The 15,260-nt window shown below is 40.0% G+C and overlaps 1 protein-coding gene across 1 annotated transcript in view; it reads left to right on the top strand.

Annotated features, from left to right (window-relative positions):
- Positions 1-15,260, top strand: part of apolpp (apolipophorin) — an 89,047-nt gene that overhangs the window by 16,324 nt on the left and 57,463 nt on the right. The window contains exons 8-17 of the mRNA XM_067140672.2: positions 544-709; positions 880-1,056; positions 3,432-3,584; positions 3,742-3,889; positions 7,015-7,298; positions 7,412-7,621; positions 10,532-10,720; positions 11,124-11,311; positions 13,109-13,366; positions 14,761-14,957. Of these exons, the coding sequence (XP_066996773.2) occupies positions 544-709; positions 880-1,056; positions 3,432-3,584; positions 3,742-3,889; positions 7,015-7,298; positions 7,412-7,621; positions 10,532-10,720; positions 11,124-11,311; positions 13,109-13,366; positions 14,761-14,957 (1,970 nt within the window). The remainder of the gene's footprint in view (positions 1-543; positions 710-879; positions 1,057-3,431; positions 3,585-3,741; positions 3,890-7,014; positions 7,299-7,411; positions 7,622-10,531; positions 10,721-11,123; positions 11,312-13,108; positions 13,367-14,760; positions 14,958-15,260) is intronic.

Below are 15,260 nucleotides of genomic sequence, written 5' to 3'. Positions count from 1 at the left end.
ACCATCTTCAGGGCTGCCGACAGTGGGGTTTAAACCCACTATCTTCCGGATAAAAGCTCACAGCCGCGCGACCCTAACGGCACAGCCAGTTCGCCCGGTCTCTTACACTTAACCATTTTCAATAATAACATTTAAAAATGTAAAAATAAAAATAAAAGCAAGACAGTAATTCTATAAAGGAAACTAAATACTGTTGATTGATACAGCATAAATGCAATTAAAATTAAATGCTTAATAGTGTACATATAATGTTACCTCAATACCTGCACCTAACAGTCAAGTGAAATTAATTTATAATAATATTCTTATAATAGATATCAGGAAATATAAACGACTAAACTACAGTTGTGTGTTTTACATATTAATAACCAAACAACAGAATGAAAGTATAAGTTAAACAATTAAGATCGATAACAAATTAGTAAAGCAATATGAATCATATGAAACATAATACTGGTAATAAGAATAATTATAATAATAATATTGATGATGACTGAAGTGTGATAAAATACAAAGTACAATCATTATTGTTCTTTCTTTCAGGAAAGTTCTTCTCGATGGTATATTCAGAGCAGGAACTGGAGATTCTGTGGTTGCAGCTGTGGAGCTCCTTAAAAGTAATGAAATTTCCGGCGACCAGACTAAATTATGGTACATGTCGATTGGATACGTTCAGCATACATCCATCGCATCCTTGGAAGCTGTCTCTGTAAGTTCCTGATTTATTCCAGAGTATATTGTAGTTTTTCATAAAGTTGACGTTGTGGCAGACTCTTTCACAACACAACGTTCTTTTTTGAGCTTGAAATTAAATGTACTTAATTAATGTAAAATATGATTAATTTTTCGCTGCTAGTGATGTTTTCAATATCTTTCCAGGCTCTGCTTGACGATGCTGGCAACGTTCCTCGTGAAGGAATACTTGCCATTGGCTCGCTAGCAGGACGATACTGCAGAGATCACAACTGTGAGAATGTCCCGCAATTGAACGACCTTCTTGGAAAACTGGCAAAAATGATCAAACTGAAAGTAAAATCAATCAAAGAGGAAAACAATGTAAGTTAGAAATTATTATTATTATTTCTGGGTCCGTGGCTAAATGGTTAGCGTGCTTAATTACTCAATTCCTCTGTCGGGATCAGAGTGTGTATGCCGTCGTCTACATTAAAATGTATCATAGTTAGGGCCCCATCCTCACAAACACACACGTTGCTTATGGTCGTGAATTCGAAAGACCTGCATCAGGCCTCTCCGGAAGGCATAAGCCATTATTAGTATTATTATTATTATTATTATTATTATTATTATTATTTATTACTATGATTTTTGAATAGCAAATATAAATCGAATCCTAGTCTAGGACATGGCAGAAACTAAAGAATGTTCTCTATCTTTATATAATAATGTCGGTTTTTAGTTACTTTCAGTACTTTGGGATGGAAATACATGCATATTAAAGGAGTCCTTACCTCTCTTAATACACGTGTGTACCATAAATGTACTTTATTCTTACCCGAAAGCGAGTACCTTCCAATGTACTGTTAGAAGATACTCAAGACAATAAACTGTAATAGGGATTTTTCTTGGGGTCTATACCAACCCTGAAGTATTGTTACAGGGCCTATATGTCCTCCCTCCAGTGAGAGTTCAAAGTTTCTTATTTATAGAATATGAAGATTGGAACAGGAAAACAACCTGATTTTACAGAGCTCAGTTTGTGAAACTGCGGTGGTGATTCAGGGGCATGAAAGAGGTAAACTTTGAAAATACACCTCTCAACATTTGAAGTAAAATATTTGTTCTTTTAAAACATGCTGTAAAATGTTTATCATTACCATGTATTAACAAGTATTAAAAGTTTTCAGGTACTAAATTCCGATTTCCGACAGTAGAAGTGTGACGATTGAGGAGGAGAATATGAAACTGGTGTATACGTCTTAGGATGCTTATTCTCCCAGGATGGTAGTAATATGACAGAGAATGAAGAAAGAGCAGCAAAGCGAATGAGGAGATCTCGCCGTTAGGATCAGGGGGCAAGACCGTGCAAACACAACTATTCCTACCTCGGTCTGGTGGGAATAATGGCAGGGGGAAATAAGCAATGAATTCGTATGGGCTATGTTCGGCACAAAGACGTTGAATGAAGTTGTGTGTATGAACCAGCTAAGGTTTGAGGTCTTGTGAGGCTAATGGAGGGAGATGAGAATATTGGACTCGGCCATAAAAAGTAGAGCAGTAAAAGGAGACCTAAGAGGAGATGGTTTGACACATTTTTCATGATTTCAATATGAGAGACGTAGAAGCAAGACGAACCACAGTGTTAGTTATAAATACAGGATTATAGAGGTGCTTAGTACTGTACTTAAAGACATCACAATCTATGATGATGTATCGGGTGGGGAAATAAAACTGGCCCAGGATTAATGAACGTCACAGAAGACCATCCTTTTTAAATTTTGAGCAATGTACAGACTAAACTCTTATTTTATATGTATAGATGTTCACAAATTAGCACACACATAAACTTAATCACAGTATCACAACAAAACACTTCACTTCGAGAATATCAGCAAAGCCGCCATTATTAAAAACAACTGAATAACACGGCACATAGAGGTTACAACCTTGGAACACAAGTAAAACAGTTGACTACCGACTGCCTACTTCAGCATGACAGACACTTGGTTACAGATATAACCTTGTTCCACCATAACTCTACTTCCAAACGCTAACTGACTAAAAACTGACTTCACCATCAATATCGTCTCTGGCCAGGTTTCCAGAAAGATACGTTACAAAAATAAACTACCTTCTTGAATACTCCAGAGTGCGTAATACATAGGTCATAATGTACAGAATATTCTCAATCGTTCTAGCGCCTATACCATTCTGGAAGTTACAGTGTGTTTCACAATTATGGATTACAATTTATATATACAGGTAAGAATAAATTTTAATATTAATTTACATTAACTGAGCTGATATAAATGTCTATATACAGTGCCTGTTACATGACATAACCTCAAAAACAACGCGATCATATCGTAATAATAATACAAATACTAATTGGATGTAACACTTCATACGTATACATACATGTAATAATAATAATAATAATAATAATAATAATAATAATAATAATTCGAGCTCGATATCTGCATTAGTTACCCATTGATGAGAGAACATTATTTTCAAGTTATACCTGTTATCGCACTTGCGTCACATTCTGCTAGTATTTGTGGGTAAGACACCTGTGGATGCATCATCTACAGCAGTTTCACTGCCTTATTGTAATAGATATGTAATGTATTGTAATGTACTATGTCGGTTTATCAAGTTGTTTCACTATTGGGGAGCGCCGTTGTTCTTTGTGGAGCTTCGGTACGGTACAGGTGTTCTAGTACTCATGAAGTTCACCTTTATGTTCACAGGCGATCGTTGCTCTTAAAGCTCTGGCCAACATCCACCACTTGAATGATGCCGTAGCAGAGAAAGTGAAACAGGTCGCTTCTGACAAGACCCTTCCAGCTCGCCTTCGTGTTGCCGCTCTGGAAACATACCAGAGCGATGCCTGCCATAGTGCAGTAAGTATGATCTCTGTACTTAAAAATGCCAAGAGTAACTGTTCGTTTCAGTTCTCTTGAAGAGATGTATCCAAGAAGTTCTGATTGAAAACATATTGACTTTTTCATCCTAAGTCAATTAAGTAATTTAAAAAATAATGTTACTCTTTCTTTTCAGTTCAAGAAATCTGCTCTTGACATCTTGAGTGACCATTTGGAAGACTCTGAAGTTCGAATTAAAGCTTATTTGGCGGTAGTTGAATGTCCGAGTGGAGCAGTGGCCAACAGCCTGAAGAAACTATTGGAAAATGAACCGACGAACCAAGGTCTGGATTCACGCATGTATTTAAATGTCTATTCTTTAGTTTAATCCATTCTGCGAGTCACATTTACTTTATTCTGAGCCATAAAAGTGTGAGTGACCGTAACTGAGCAAGAGACTTTATCTCCAATAAGTAAAATATTTACTGAATCCTAATCTGTCCCATTCAGTATTTTGTTGCGGCTATCCTACTTCAGTTGATGCGAAAGAATTCAATGGAAGACGTTCAAAACTAATTATTATGTGGAAGTAGATGTCGGTTACTGTGATGGAAATGAATGTAGTAAGTTATTCGATTCTTTTATAATACTGTATAACAACAACAACAACAATAATAATAATAATAATAATAATAATAATAATAATAAATACATAATTTCGTGTGGCTGTTGTTAGTCTGGTGCGACCCTTATAAGACAATTTTTACAGTTTCTTTTACGTCGCACCGACACAGACAAGTCTTATGGCGCCGATGGGACAGGAACGGGCTAGGAGTGGGAAGGAAGCGGCCGTGGCCTTAATTAAGATACAGCCCCAGCATTTGCCTAGTGTGAAAATGGGAAATCACGGAAAACCATCTTCAGGGCTGCCGACAGTGGGGTTCGAACCCACTATCTCCCGATTACTGGATACTGGCCGCACATAAGCGACGGCAGCTATCGAACTCGGTGTTATGAACTTCAGGTATCTTGATAATGAACAGTGAAATGTATTCGAAACGTTAGCAAATTTTGCGTGATGTTCATAATACTGTACTATGACACCATTGCACTGTCACAGAAGGTGTATATTCAAAACTGAAGTGAAATGAAATCCGCTAAAAGCGTATTTAATGTGAAATTAATTAAAGAGACCCCCCATGGCACTACAGCCCTTGAAGGGGCTTGGCCTACCAAGCGACCGCTGCTCAGCCCGAAGGCCTGCAGATTACGAGGTGCCGTGTGGTCAGCACGACGAATCCTCTCGGCCGTTATTCTTGGCTTTCGAGACCGGGGCCGCTATCTCACCGTCTGATAGCTCCTCAATTCTAATCACGTAGGCTGAGTGGACCTCGAACCAGCCCTCAGGTCCAGGTAAAAATCCCTGACCTAGCCGGGAATCGAACCCGGGGCCTCCGGGTAAGAAATTAAAGAGACACAAGTGGAAAAGAAAACAGTTGTAATTAATTAAGTTCTAAATACCACTTTACATAATGATTATACATAAGGACTGATAAATGGGTAAGCAGAGTCATTTAGGGATATACAATGAACAGCCAGAGAAGGTATACTGTTTATTACAATCGCTGCAGTCACGTCGTTTTAGCTCGTGATCTGTGTGCCACATGCTAGTAGGCTATTCCGTGCACTAAATTAACAAATTATGAACGGGGGGTGAGATATTTATTGCAGCTGATTGCTCATTTTATTGGGAAAATAAATTATCACTCTATATAAGTGCTGGCGTAGATGATCACATTAGTGAAGAAGATGCTGTGGTCAAACTAGGCTGTGACAAACCGAACAGCCACTATCACAGTGCCCACAACATCCATACATACCGACATTTCAAATATATTTTAGTATTCTTTATCCAGGCAGTTGAAGCACATAAAGACGTATTCCAAACCGCGCGAAGACCGTAAACTAAGTTCCACAGACTGTGAAATATTCAACACCATGGTTATAATCGTCTATTGGTCATTGATTTCTGTTCAGGAGTTCCAGTCCATCATTACCACTTGGTTATTATCTATGGCAAAACCATAGTCTCATAAAACAACTTCACTGGAGAGAGAAATAGAAGTTTGTGGTACAGAGAGAGTCTTACAGGTATCAGACAGAGAGCTGCTGAATGGTAGCGTCCACTGGGGTGCGACATCTTACAATGTTCGATGGTTTTCAGTGAAACTTCATATGTTTAATGCATTTTAGTTTCTGTACAAACCCCGTTTTACACTTGAGAATAATAGCCTGTAACTCAATATTCTCTCCAAGGTGCTCCACAACTTCCTTGGCCAACACGGTCACAATAGCTCCGAGAATGTGTACAGCTGGATCTGTCATTGACTCCAGCAACTGCGTTTAATCTTGACATACCGAGCTCGACAGCTGCAGTCGCTTATGTGCGGCCAGTATCCAGTATTCGGGAGATAGTGGGTTCGAACCCCACTGTCGGCAGCCCTGAAGTTGGTTTTCTGTGGTTTCCCATTTTCACACCAGGCTGTACCGTTAGTAAGTCCACGGACGCTTCCTTCCCTTTCCTCTCCAATCGTTGCCATAAGACCTATCTGTGTAAAGCAACCTGTGAACAAAGAGTTGCACCAACAAGTCGAAACATTTTATCTTTATGACGGAATCTATATTTGTCGTGCAGGGAGGTGTGGTCATACCCGATACTGTCGAGAACGTATCAACACATCGATATTTTAAGGTGTACTTGTAACTCATGAAGTACATACGACCAGATGAGTGTCTGAGTGGATGTTCTGCTCAGTTGATCAGGCACTCGCCTCGTATGTTCAAGATTTTACGGTTGAATCCTATAGCACTAAGTGTACTCTAAATGCAAGATACTTGTTTGATTAGATTTCAGGTCTCGTTGAAAAAATTCTCTTCAGGAGAGATATTTGATACTCCAGCGTATGTTAAATCAGATAGCAGTGGGAGGGATTTTGTAAATATGCTATTAAAAGTTCCACTTTGTGTTCTGTTGACATTTTTACCGCTAGTGTACATGAATGCACTCACAACATGCTGACAAGGAGAGATGATACTGACCGACGTCGATAGCTGCAGTCGCTTAAGTGCGCCCAGTATTCAGTAATCGGGAGATAGCAGGTTCGAGCCCTGCTGTTGGCACTCGTGAAGATGGTTGTCCGTGGTTTCCCATTTTCACACCAGACAAATGCTGGAGCTGTACTTTAATTAAGGCCATGGCCGATTCTTTCTAACTCCTAGCCCCTTCCTGTCCTATTATTGCCCTACAACCTATTTGTGTCGATGTGACATAAAGCAACTTGTATATGAAAAGAAAGAACTTTGTTGTATGAGAGTTTTACGATTTTAGTAAGAACATTTTCAATTTCTGCGTATGTAAATTATTCTAAGCATTATATTTAGTCTCATATGACGCCATTCTCTTTTTCAGTGGGGTCTTACATCGTGTCACATCTTCGCAATCTTCGAGCATCTACAAACCCATCGAAGGAACAAGCTAAACAACATTTCAGAAATCTTAAATCTCGAAAGCACTATCCTAGTGACTTCCGCAAGTTCTCTCACAATTACGAGCTCTCATATATCCTGGATGGTTTGAATGTTGGCAACTCGTTGGAAGCTAATGTTATATATTCCCAGAACTCCTACATACCAAGATCTGTCGGCCTTAATCTAACAACAGAGATCTTCGGACACAGTTACAATGTGCTCGAGGTGTGCTTTTAACATTCTCGTATGGTATAAAAGTTTTGCTCAGATATAGTATACCGTATTTTTAATTACCATGCTTTATTTTAAGTAAGACTAATTGTTTCATTGAATTACAGCTGTCTACTCGAACAGAAAATGCTGATAAAATCCTGGAATCATATCTTGGACCGAACGGATACCTAAAGAAACACAGCTGGCTGGAGATAATTGAGGCTCTTCACAGTACAATTAAAACATACGGAAACAAAATAAAGGAGAAACTGGAGAACACATTTAGATTAAAACGTTCCATAAGCCAGAACGATCTGGACAGAATCAAGAACGAGGTAAGATTTTCTGCTTATTTATAAAATGTACAGACGTTACAGAATAAAGTTTAGATACATGAACGCTTCAGTCAGGATCATTCCGATCATACTTGTGTGAGGTGGTCAACTCATATGCCAGAACGATATTGTTCATATAAGTTACAAGGAAATCTTGCTTTATTTGAAGTTCACATTCGTAATTATTACTCTGCATTTTGATAAATTCAGTGTTGTGTGTAATACGTCCCTAATTAACAGAATATATCGCCAAGTGAAGAAAAGCAAAAACAAAACCCAGCTTCTTTTCTGGTCAGAGTAGTCTCATGCCGAAGGAAAGTAGTACATTGCTATGTGTCTTTAAGTTCCTTAAATTATGTCAGTACCAGTGGCGGCTGGTGCAGAAAATCCCCCCTCCAGAAAGAGAAAAATATTTAGAAACATACCGGTATGTGGTTTTCAAGGGGCTTTTCACTGAGTTTTCCACACTGAACAAACACGCAAACAACCCCAACACATATACACATTCCTCATAAAAAACTAAAAGCTATATAATTAAACACACAATAACACCTGCAATGGCAAAATATTCACGAACTCAAACACTTGGTGTAAGCGCGCAAAAACAGAACTTCCCAATGTTACCAGCATCATTGAAATAAAACCAGCAACGTCGTAATGCAAAATTACATGTAATGTTTTATAGTGACATTTGTAAAGTAGGCATTTTTAATTAAAGAAAATCACAATATCATGTCCTTATTTTGACAACATAAAAAGTACAATTTTTATAGTTCATCGATTTACAAATGTGACTATGAAACAGGCAAGTTGGTAGTATTCTATCCTCTTTGGAATTAAAAGATCCGGCGGGAACAGCTCTACAGTATTTTGTTTTCCCTTTGCTTTGAGCGATCCCCTCTTAAATACTACCGCTGAGTCAAGAGAGTGCCACCTGCCACGTTCTCGTATCGGTCGTAATGCAAGTGCTGCCTCTCTGTGGTCGAACGATGCGCAAAAGGCAGAGTTCCTGCTTTCTGGCGAAAAGCTTAGAAATTCTGGCTGAGCTGTGATCGCACAGCCCAGCACAGCCACCCAGCGTGGAACACATGACTAGTTACTTGGTTGTGAGGGGAGTCGAATAATTTCCTATTCTTTGGCTGACGCTTTTTCAATGTACTGTATTTGATTGTAGATGGTATTTTTAAAGTAATTTATTTTTCAAATAGGCAATGTGCTGCAGCACTTCAGCACATAAGGTGCGGCCGCCCCTAGTCGGTACTTAGAAACGTCGGAGTGCCGGAAGTTTGACCTGAAAGAGGCATGTTCATTCCAGTAAATGTCGTCACGTAAGAGCATATTTCTGTTGCTATTAATAACAATGGCAGGTGTTTAACAACTTAGGAGCTTCGGGTCGCGCACACTTCGTGTTATTTGCTATTAGATATTGCGCAAGACAGGGGGCGAACGCGTAATATTGGGTTCTGAAGATCATTGTTTAAGGATATGAGGCCAAGTTAACTGTTACACCTCGCTTAAGTCAGCACACTGTAATACCCGACTGGTTGGTGAGCCTGTCCCAAGATATTCCAGCGAGGTAGTGAACTGACACTTTGGCCATGTAGATTGCGCAAATATGATCAAAAATGGTTTGTCCGTTTGTTTGTTGTCCAGTCCTTGACCCGGCTATGAAGTGACTTCGCAGCGGGTTTTTGTGACCGGATGCCCTTCCTGTCGTCAACCTCATCAGAGGAGTTAATGCAATGAAATGATGCATGATAGGATGAAGGGAGAAGGTGACATTCTATGCCGGCACATAGCCTACTCCTGTCTAATAGCACCAAAGGGTGTTCTCAAGGTTTAACGTTCCCATTCGACGGACGAATCATCACTAAAAGCGTCATATGCCCTCACTCCACATGGACATGGCAGAGAGGTTTGGAATTGTATCCAGGCTTTGCGCACGCAATCTAGTGGCCGGCCAACATACTGTTGGCGACCAACGGGACTCGAACTGGCTACCCACGGTGTCAGGCCACCCGGCGGGTTATTAAAGTGTTAATATATCAGTATTCCGGTCCCGCGGTGTAGGAGTAGCGTGCCTGCCTCCTTCCTGGAGGACCCGGGTTCGATTCCTGGCCAGGTGAGGGATTTTTACCTGCATCTGAGGGCTGGTTCGAGGTCCACTCAGCCTACGTGATTACAATTGAGGAGTTATCTGACGGTGAGATGGCGGCGCCGGTCTAGAAAGCCAAGAATAATGGCCGATTGGATCCGTCGTGCTGACCACACGACACATCGAAATCTGCAGGCCTTCGCGCTGAGCAGCGGTCGCTTGGTAGGCCATGGCCCTTCAGGGCTGTTGGGCCATGGGGTTTGGTTTTTAGTTTTTTAATATATCAGTATCAATTAAATAAAAATGATTTTGTTTGAAAATGATCCAGACTTTTCCACTGCCCAGACTGGAGTCACTAACTTAACCTTTCTGTAATCTTGGTAGTAATTGTGTGCAGTATCTGTATTAGTCATTACTCATGACCATTTGGGAGGAGGTGCTTACGAAGGCTGTGACTCCAGACAGATTGTCGGCCAGCGTAGCTCAGGTGCTAACTGAACTTTCTTCGGCTCTTGGTTCGAAACCGAACTAGGGCATGGATAGGTATCTTGTCGCTAGTTGCATGTCCAAAATGATATTGATAATCATTTGACAATGATCCTCTTACATGCATAAAGACCTTTTAATGTGAATACAAGTGGAAAATCAAATGCAGATACGGTGTAACTAGCTGGCTGTGCGGGCATTAACTCGTGCATAAAAGTAATGGTGTTTGACTTTCAGGACTATCATGTTGAAATTAGTAGACAAGTACTCCTTCAGCTCTGTTTAATTTTAAAAGCTATGCTTTGAACGTTTTGTCTCTTGTTTTGTAGGTTATTAAGTCCCTCCCACCAAGCCATGAAGGGAATGAGTTGATTCTTGACTTGTCCCTCAAACTGTTTGGCTCCGAAATTTCCTGGATCAGTATGAACAAAGATGCCATTGAACTGTCAGCTGAGGGGATTTTGGACAGGATCTTCGATACTATGAATAAGGCGATTGATAAGGCAAAGAACTTCAAGGTAAGTTTTACAATAATAATTATATATATAATTATTAAATACAATTATTATTATTATTATTATTATTATTATTATTATTATTATTATTATTTCAAGCAAAGATACAGAGGTATTTTTACCTAGAAGTGAGTAATATTCGCACATAATGGATAGTCAACACTCATTCAACTAATTTAGTTCTTATCTACAGTTCATGTAGATAACTTGACACTTAAGAATATTCCCAATATGACTTATGTGATATGTTCTAGACACCCTCGGGGTTCGAACTCAAACCCTCCTAATTCCTCAATTAATCCACTTCCGCATCACCATATTTGAGTCCCGAGTGTGACGTGCGCCTAGTTTAATTTGCAATACTGTACATTCTGTACTGTTTCTAAGATAATTTCGGTCTTTTCAGCACGAAATAAGGAATCATTGTGTCTTCTTAGACACTGAGCTCACCTATCCAACTGGGCTAGGTTTCCCTCTCAAACTGGATGCCAGCGGTAGCACTGCAGTCCACCTCATGGTGAGCGGTCAGCTCGACATATCAGGTCTCCTCAACAATGCTCCGAACTCTGAAATAAGCCTGGATCTGAGACCAAGGTAAGTACCGAGATGACCTCTGTCTGCCATGACATCCATAATACGTTTAACACCTGGAATCTTGACCATTTACCTGTACCAATAGGCAGGAAAAGTAAAAATTATGGGCACGATGATAGTAATAGAGATGCCGTTGATAAACGGTGCTGAAAACTGCGTTCCAAGCAGGTTATAGATCCCATAATGATACTTGGAGTACTTAGTCAACAGTCACTACGTTAACCATGTACCAAGTACAGAACGTTTACATATATATTTTAAATACTAGGACGTATTCCGCTTTTCACCTCTTTTAGTAGATGACTACAGTACGATACCAACATCGATAGATACGCAGTGTTATTTCCTACTTCGGTATATATAATGTGGTATTTCTTTCTGAATTTGCCTGACTGAAATGGGTTCGTCTCTTAGTTAGCCGTTATATTATTGTTCAAGAATTGGTTCCCGGTCGTTGTGGAGGTTATTCAAATAATGTCCTTGAATGAGATTGCAAAATGCTTTGATTAATTAACCATGAGTGAGGGGCTGAAATATGGCTCTAAATCAAACTTGTAGCTTGTTAATACCTTTTATGAACGAAATGAAATTAATTCGGTCTGTAAAGCTCAACTTGTTCGAAATTCAAGAATGGAAAAAATAAGTCCTAAAATCTGATCATTGTAGGTTTTAACATAATGATATTTGTTTTATGTTCCACTAACTACTTTGAAGATTTTCGGAGGCGCTAAGGTGCTGGAATTTTTCACCGCGGGAGTTCTTTTGCGTGCCAGTAAATCCACCGACTCGTGGTTTACGTAGTTGAGCAACTTCAATTACCACGGGACTGAACCTGCTAACTTGGACTCAGAAAGCCAGCACCACTCAGCCCGGCACTGTAATTTTTGTCAGTGTCAGTACTGCGCAGTGAATTCTGGATGAGAAACACTTAACATCCTTCGTGCTCACATACGTAGGCTTGCGACGGTGCATTATTGTTTAACAATTTGATTTACGTCGCACCGACACAGATACGTCTTATGGCAACGATGGGGCAGAAAAGACCTAGGAGTGGGAAGGAACCTACCGTGGTCTTAATGAAGCTACAGCCCCGGAATTTGCCTGGTATGAAAAATGGGAAAACACGAAAAACCGTCTTCACGGCTGCCGACAGTGCAGTTCGAACCCATTATCTCCCGAATTCAAGCTGATAGCTGCGTGACGCACACCGCACAGCCACTTGCTCGGTGACGATTCCTGCATGCGTAGAGGATTTTCGGGTGACATAAACAACTCGCAGTGTCCGTTATAGAATGGGTGACATTGGCCACACAATTTCGTGAGAGGGCTGCAAATTCCATACAGCTCAATCATTACAGCATATTCAAATCGGTATGACTTTGTATCCCTGGATTGAGTCTTCCATCCTTCGGGACATATGTAACGACCATGTAACCTCATCTGATTCTAGCATCACTTCCACTATATTATGCCAGGCTTATATGATTCCGTATTTGAGAACAACTTCTGTTTGTTAATTCTGCACTTTTCCAACCCTTATGGAGGTTTTATTTTGAACCAAGTATTTGGTATTGCTGTCACAATGATATAGAATATTCAAGAAAATGAGTTTTCCTAGACATTCAAAAAAATCAAATTTCTTAGCGATAAAGCCTAAAACAACGTCACGTGAGTTACCTGAAATTGAAGCATTGAAATGTGGTATTAAGGAGGTGGAGGGGAGCCAACTGTATGAATAAGAAACTATTGCTGAATTTCTTCAAGCATTTGATATAATGGGAATGTTTTATGTTTCAGTGCCGCTATTGAAGTCATTGGGACAATGATGGTGAGTACTCCTGTGGAAGACTCTGGTCTCAAGGTGGCGTACACTCTCCACACAGACACAGGAATCAGCATTTCTGTGAAAGATCTGGAAAGAACTGGAGTTGACATCAATGTCGGACTACCTGTGAAGAAACAAGACCTTCTCACTATAAAGACTGACATTCTCAGCGTTGTTCACGAACATGGCCACCAGGAAGTAGACACCCCAGTTACCTTCAATATTAACAGGTATGCAACAACACAAGCTCATTTCTCAATGTCACATTTTTGTTGATCTGGATGAAGTACTGTAGGGCCTGTATAAGAATCATAGTATGAAGCTGTTAGTGATATTTTATGTTATTTTGTTTCGGTAACTAACTCCATTGACCAGTATATAACGCTTCAAAGTTATGAGTTGTATAACACTGTAGAATCTCTCAATCTTGTTCTAGACGGGTATCTTTCTATAAGGGAAGTAATGACTGAACAATACATTTCATTTTCATTTCACAACCTTCGTCTTTCACCAAATGATAGTTCTTCTGTGACTTTTCTGTTTTCTAGGATCTAATGGCAATTTTAAAAATACAACACAAACGCCCAGCATCTACGTTTTGGCTTTAATATTTTCAATACTTTTCCTGAATAAAAGATATCTTTCAATGCCTTTTCAAACTTGATTGAAGCTTGATAGAAATGTTCTCAACGCCACAATATTTATCTTTTCACCAGGTTGTGAAATGTATTGATTTTTCCCACGAGTTTGATGTGTGGAGTTAAATTAATACCACCATTACAAAAAAAAGAATAATTCAGCATGAAAATTTAAATAGGAAATAACTCTCAAAAGTTTTATTTTACTCGTACGGAACTTGCAGTAATAATAATGGCTTACGGCCTCCGGAGAGGCCTGGTGTTGGTCTTTTCCTCGTAGACGGCCTATTAGGCGACCTTTATGTCTGTGAAGATGAGGACCCTACCTAGGATGATTTCTAATGTTGAACACGCCACACACACCCAGCCCCCAAGCCATTGGAATTAACCAATTAAGGTTTAAATCCACAACCCGGCCGGAAATCGAACCCGGGAACCTCTGAACCGAAGGCCAGTACGCTCACAGTATTTCAATGTTATCAAATGATTTTTTTTATCCGCGTGACATTCTGAACGACTTCTTTTATACATCGTTGCGCCTCGAATTACCATTATGTGAGAATACTGACCCGCATCACATGCATCACTTAGAACGGGAATTCGTCGATACTGTTCATGCAGTACTGAACGTTAGATGTCACAACCTTTCTGGTCAGAGTTCTAAGCTGAAATATTATCACATAGTGGTTTTGCTAGGCGCAACGACGATATACATCTATTCAAAATGCAATAACAGCTCAAATAATCTAGAGCTTTCCGGTGTGTGTCTAATTACAACGTAAATAATAAATAGAAGATCCAGTCGGTAAGATTTGTTAAATTTGGATATATATAAATGGGTGTAAAAATACCTCACTTCAACATCGAACTTCAATACACTTCCAGCCATTCTTCCAGGAAAGTAATCCATTACAAGGTTTGGGAAATATTCAACCACTGCTAGAGTAACCCATTTAGAAAGTTGTTCTGTCTCATCTGTGTTGCAGGAAGGAGTACTCGGGCTGCTTTGACCAGGCTTCTCCACTCATTGGTCTCACACTGTGCGCTGACATTGGCTTCCCATATGATCTTCAGAGCCGATCATCTGCGCTCTATCCTCTGAACGGCCCCAGTATTTTGTCACTCAGACTTGAGGGTGAAGACGTTTCCAGCTACCACTTCAGGACTCTGGTGAACGACAAAGGTATGTTATTACAATGATATTAGAACCACCTCCTCTGTTAGTCTGATAAGTTGCCACCCCCGATGGCCCGGGTTCGATTCCCGGCTCTGCCACGAAATTTGAACAGTGGTACGAGGGCTGGAAGGGGGTCCACTCTGCCTCGGGAGGTCAATTGAGTAGAGGGGGTTTCGATTCCCTCCTCAGCCATCCTGAAAGTGGCTTTCCGTGGTTTCCGATTTCTCCTCCAGGCAAATGTCGGGATAGTACCTAACTTAAGACCACGGCCGCTTCCTTCCCTTCTCCTTGTCTATCCCTTCCAAACTT

Source organism: Anabrus simplex, chromosome 2, assembly GCF_040414725.1.
Source record: "Anabrus simplex isolate iqAnaSimp1 chromosome 2, ASM4041472v1, whole genome shotgun sequence".
Classification (NCBI taxonomy): Eukaryota; Metazoa; Arthropoda; class Insecta; order Orthoptera; family Tettigoniidae; genus Anabrus; species Anabrus simplex.
This window is presented reverse-complemented; position numbering and strand designations above follow the sequence as displayed.